We start from the raw sequence: 3,896 nt of genomic DNA, 5'->3' as shown, positions 1-3,896 counted from the left end.
GGTGCTTGCACATGTATGTTTGATTTATTTCACTTATGAGTATGGTCTCTAGTTGTGACCATTTAAATATAAAGGCCTCGAGTTTATCTTTCTAGGGATGGGTTTTTGTATGCTTGAATGCATGGGTGTTTATGTCACCCTCTTTTTTGGGAGGAGGGGAGGTTCTTCCTATGTATTTCAAGCTGGTTTTGAATTCACTATGTAACCTAGGCTGACTGCAAACTCACAGCAGTCCTCCTGCCTCAGCCTCCTGAATATATGTCACCCTCTTATCCCTTTATTTGGATTGGGAATTAAGGGTTCATGGTGACAATCAATCACAGCTCTCTTAGACTTTATTGTGGGCCTTGTTTGACAAGGTTCTTGTTCACCCTTTATGGAAACATATGAAACCAAAGAAGCATAATTTCTGAAACAAAAGAGAATGTTTTTAAAAGGAATTTTTACAAAGTACAGTACTCTACTAAGATAAACTTTGGGAAAGGTCTGTAGCCGGGCCAGGGATATAGCTCAGTGACACAAGTGCCTGCCTAGCAAGGGCAAGGTCCTGAGTTTATTTTCTGGTACCAAAAGGTGGGTGGGAGGGGGTGGGGAACAGCTGTAGGCACTGCACAGTTCTTTTTTCTTGCTGTAGCTGTAGCTGTTATCCTATAAGAAGCAGTAGGATATGTCTTACCTGTGAGGAACATTATTCCCCATCTGTTAATGTTTTCTTCCCAAAGAGGGAAGAAAATCAGCATGTTTGTGTCAGCAGGCCTGAGGCCTCAAGAGGGGAATTTTCTCTAAGGTTTCAAGGAACACAGGTCTTGGAGAATTCAGTGAATAATGGGGGTTGGAGAGGGTCCAGATATTTTGTTACATTCTGATGTTACCTTTCCAGTGTCCTTTACACCACAGTTGGGTCATCATTTTCTAAGAATAGCTATTCAGGCACAGTGGAGTAAATGATCAGTGGAATCATCTTTGCTCATTTCTAGATGGTAATTTTTTATGTCTAGAACACCTACTATTCTTTTCAATTTTTAAAGACTAGGAATGACAGATACATAAAACATATTTGGGAGAGTCAAGAAATTTGGGAATATAAAACACTAGTCATGATGCCTCTGACCATATAGTCATGTATACTGCTGTGTATGTTTGTTTAGCCTGAAGATAGCAATGAAACGTGGCTCAGAATGTGCTTTGCGGGTAGTAGTGGAAGTGAGACCAGACATCTGTCCCATAATCTGAGCAGGTCTTCTATTTTTATGCTGCAGATTATTCTTTTGACTTCTTGTGACATCCTTTCCTTTGCTAAATCTTTTAGTGTGTTTGTGACAAAATGTCTCCATTTAATGTGCTACAGCTTTGAAAAGGATGTCCGTAAAGGGACTTGCCTGAGATTTGCTCAACTCCTTGTTTTCTCTTGAGCTGAGCTATCAGATGGCTGGCCTGCTCACAGGCGAGTTGGGACACAGAAGAACTGTCACAGATGATCACCCTGGGGCTTATAATAATCATTATTCTTAGGCTCTTGGCCCATGTTTGCTATCTCCTTAATCAGTTTATATGAGACAGACTTGGATTATGTTTGTGCAAAGCCTTATGGACAGTGAGTGAGTTAGGACCTGAGTTAGGTCAACAACTGTGTTCTGGGCTTGACGGGCTCTAGTTGACAGCATCTGAACTGCTGGGACTCCTCTTCCCAGGTCACTGCGGAACTTGCTTGATGGCGAGATGGAGCACTCAGCTGTGCTGCGGCAAGAGGTCGACACCTTGAAAAGGAAGGTGGCTGAGCAGGAGGAGCGGCACACCATGAAGATCCAGGCATTGGCAAGGTAGGGAAGGGCAGGGGACCAAGAAGTAAGCACCTGGGGGCTTAGTTAAAACCCACACACAATTTTCACCCACACAGTATAATTTAAAAAAAAGTGACCAAAGGAAATAAAATTTATGCATTTCATAAACTTATTTTATTTAACTTATTTCATTAAATGATAACATATGCACATGGTTCAGTATTCAGAAGATTAAACTATGTGAGTTCCCTTTTTTTGTCCCTGCCACCCAATTTGCTGCACAGAAGCAAGTAACGTTACTAATTTCAGAGATCATCCAAGTATATACAACCAGGTGTGTGTACATATACTCCCCCACCCCCAAACCACTCGGTTTACATCTTGGGGAGGGCTCTGTGTTGTTAGGCAGGGGGACTGCCATCTTTTTAATAGCTCTCAATATGTCATTATCTGACTGACCAGAATTTGTTTAATCAATCTCCCAACAGCTGAGGGTGTTTCTTTTTTTTGGTTTTTCTCCGGTACCGGGAACCGAACTCACAACCTTGCGCTTGCCAGGCAGGCGCTTTTACCGCTGAGCTAAATCCCCAGCCCTCTGAGGGTGTTTCCACTCTTTTGCAAGTACCAGTAATGCCACAGCTAACAACCTGTGTGTTTGTTACCTCACTCATATGTGAGTACGTTTGCTGGAAGCATTCCCAGAGCAGTGCATTTGTATGTTAGGTAGAGGCCATCAACTTAACCCTCTGTAGATACTGAGCTGTGGATATCCCACAGCAGCATGTCAGGTGACACTGCTGTCTCAGATGTCCTCATGAGGGTAGGATCTAGGTTTCAAGTCCCTGATAATATCATGGGAGAAAAATGAGGCTGGCAGAGTATTTTTTCATTTGCATTTCTCTGATCATGGACATGATTGATCCTATTTTTATTGAAGAGCCTTTTCTTCTGTGATGTTTATGTTTTATTAAAGAAAACTTTAGTGGACCAAAAAACCCACCCAACTTCCATAAAAACATGCATTTTTTTTTACTTAATTTGTTCACTTGTGAACGTATTTTTATATTCTGCACTTATAATTTATAACCCATTTTTTTGTCCATCTCCTTCTCCTATTTACTACCACAAGAGCAGTTTTTATGTTAACTGTTTTTTTTTTTAAGAGCAGGATGTGTTTGTTGGGGAAAGAGAGCTTCTGTCTGAGAGAGAGAGAGAGAGAGAGACAGAAGGGGTCCCAAGTGGGTTGCCGAGGACCTTATCTTTTCAAGGGATTTGGATAGAGCCATGTTAACTCTTTTTATATACCTAGATGTAGTATTTCACTGAGTTAATGCACCATAGTAAATTGGTCATATTAATTAGTCAATTTAATATGGTCAATTTAGCATTTTAGCTATTTCCAGTTTTTTCCCTTCTTTCAGATGAGATAAGCAGTTTTTTGCTTGTTCTTTAAGATTGCTTTTAAGTAAGACCAGGAGAAAATTAAGATTGGGGCTGTGCTAGGGCCCCCAGGGTTGGGTAACTTACATGGCAGCCTTGGTGCTGTGAGGTGATATACTCGTTGTGTATCTGTAATTGAATATTAGCACCATAGAACTCATATCTATGTTCCATTCCTTCAGCCTCACCCCTCTCTTCCCTTTCTATTTTTTTTTAAAAAAAGAAGGAAAGCATATTAACAAACAGACATCCATTTACAAAGTTGCATAAGAACGATACAAGCAATACTGAATTACAAAGTGGTAGGAAATTAACAATGGTTGTTGTATTATGTATTGATATCTTCAAAGTGGTTTCTCAGGAAAACAAATAGAGACATGCAAGATTGATCAAATAAATAATCATTAACTGTTCCTTTCCGTAAAGCGATAGAAGTCAGTAGTAAAATTATGTTAGCTATCCTGTATATACATACATATGTAATTTCTCCTTCTATCTTTGCTCTTTTCCCATCCCAGTTGCTCTTTACTTTTGAGCATTTTCCTTTCCTTTCATAATGTCTATCATACCTCCTAATTTTAATTCACTCTTTCAGGTAATTACACTAGTGAGACAATATGTTGCTTACACATGGAGGTCTGGTTTATTTCACTTATGAGTATGGTCTCCAGTTGT

General features: G+C 40.0%; 1 protein-coding gene across 2 annotated transcripts in view; it reads left to right on the top strand.

The window, feature by feature from the left end:
• Positions 1-3,896, top strand: part of Snx29 (sorting nexin 29) — a 525,079-nt gene that overhangs the window by 119,076 nt on the left and 402,107 nt on the right. For both annotated transcript variants that reach the window (XM_013517836.1, XM_005391150.2), the window contains exon 13: positions 1,692-1,820. In XM_013517836.1, the coding sequence (XP_013373290.1) occupies positions 1,692-1,820 (129 nt within the window). The remainder of the gene's footprint in view (positions 1-1,691; positions 1,821-3,896) is intronic.

This window comes from Chinchilla lanigera, unplaced genomic scaffold, assembly GCF_000276665.1.
Source record: "Chinchilla lanigera isolate Chin_1 unplaced genomic scaffold, ChiLan1.0 scaffold00041, whole genome shotgun sequence".
NCBI lineage: Eukaryota > Metazoa > Chordata > Mammalia > Rodentia > Chinchillidae > Chinchilla > Chinchilla lanigera.
Note: the sequence above shows the minus strand (reverse complement) of the source record. Positions and strands in the feature narration are given on the sequence as shown.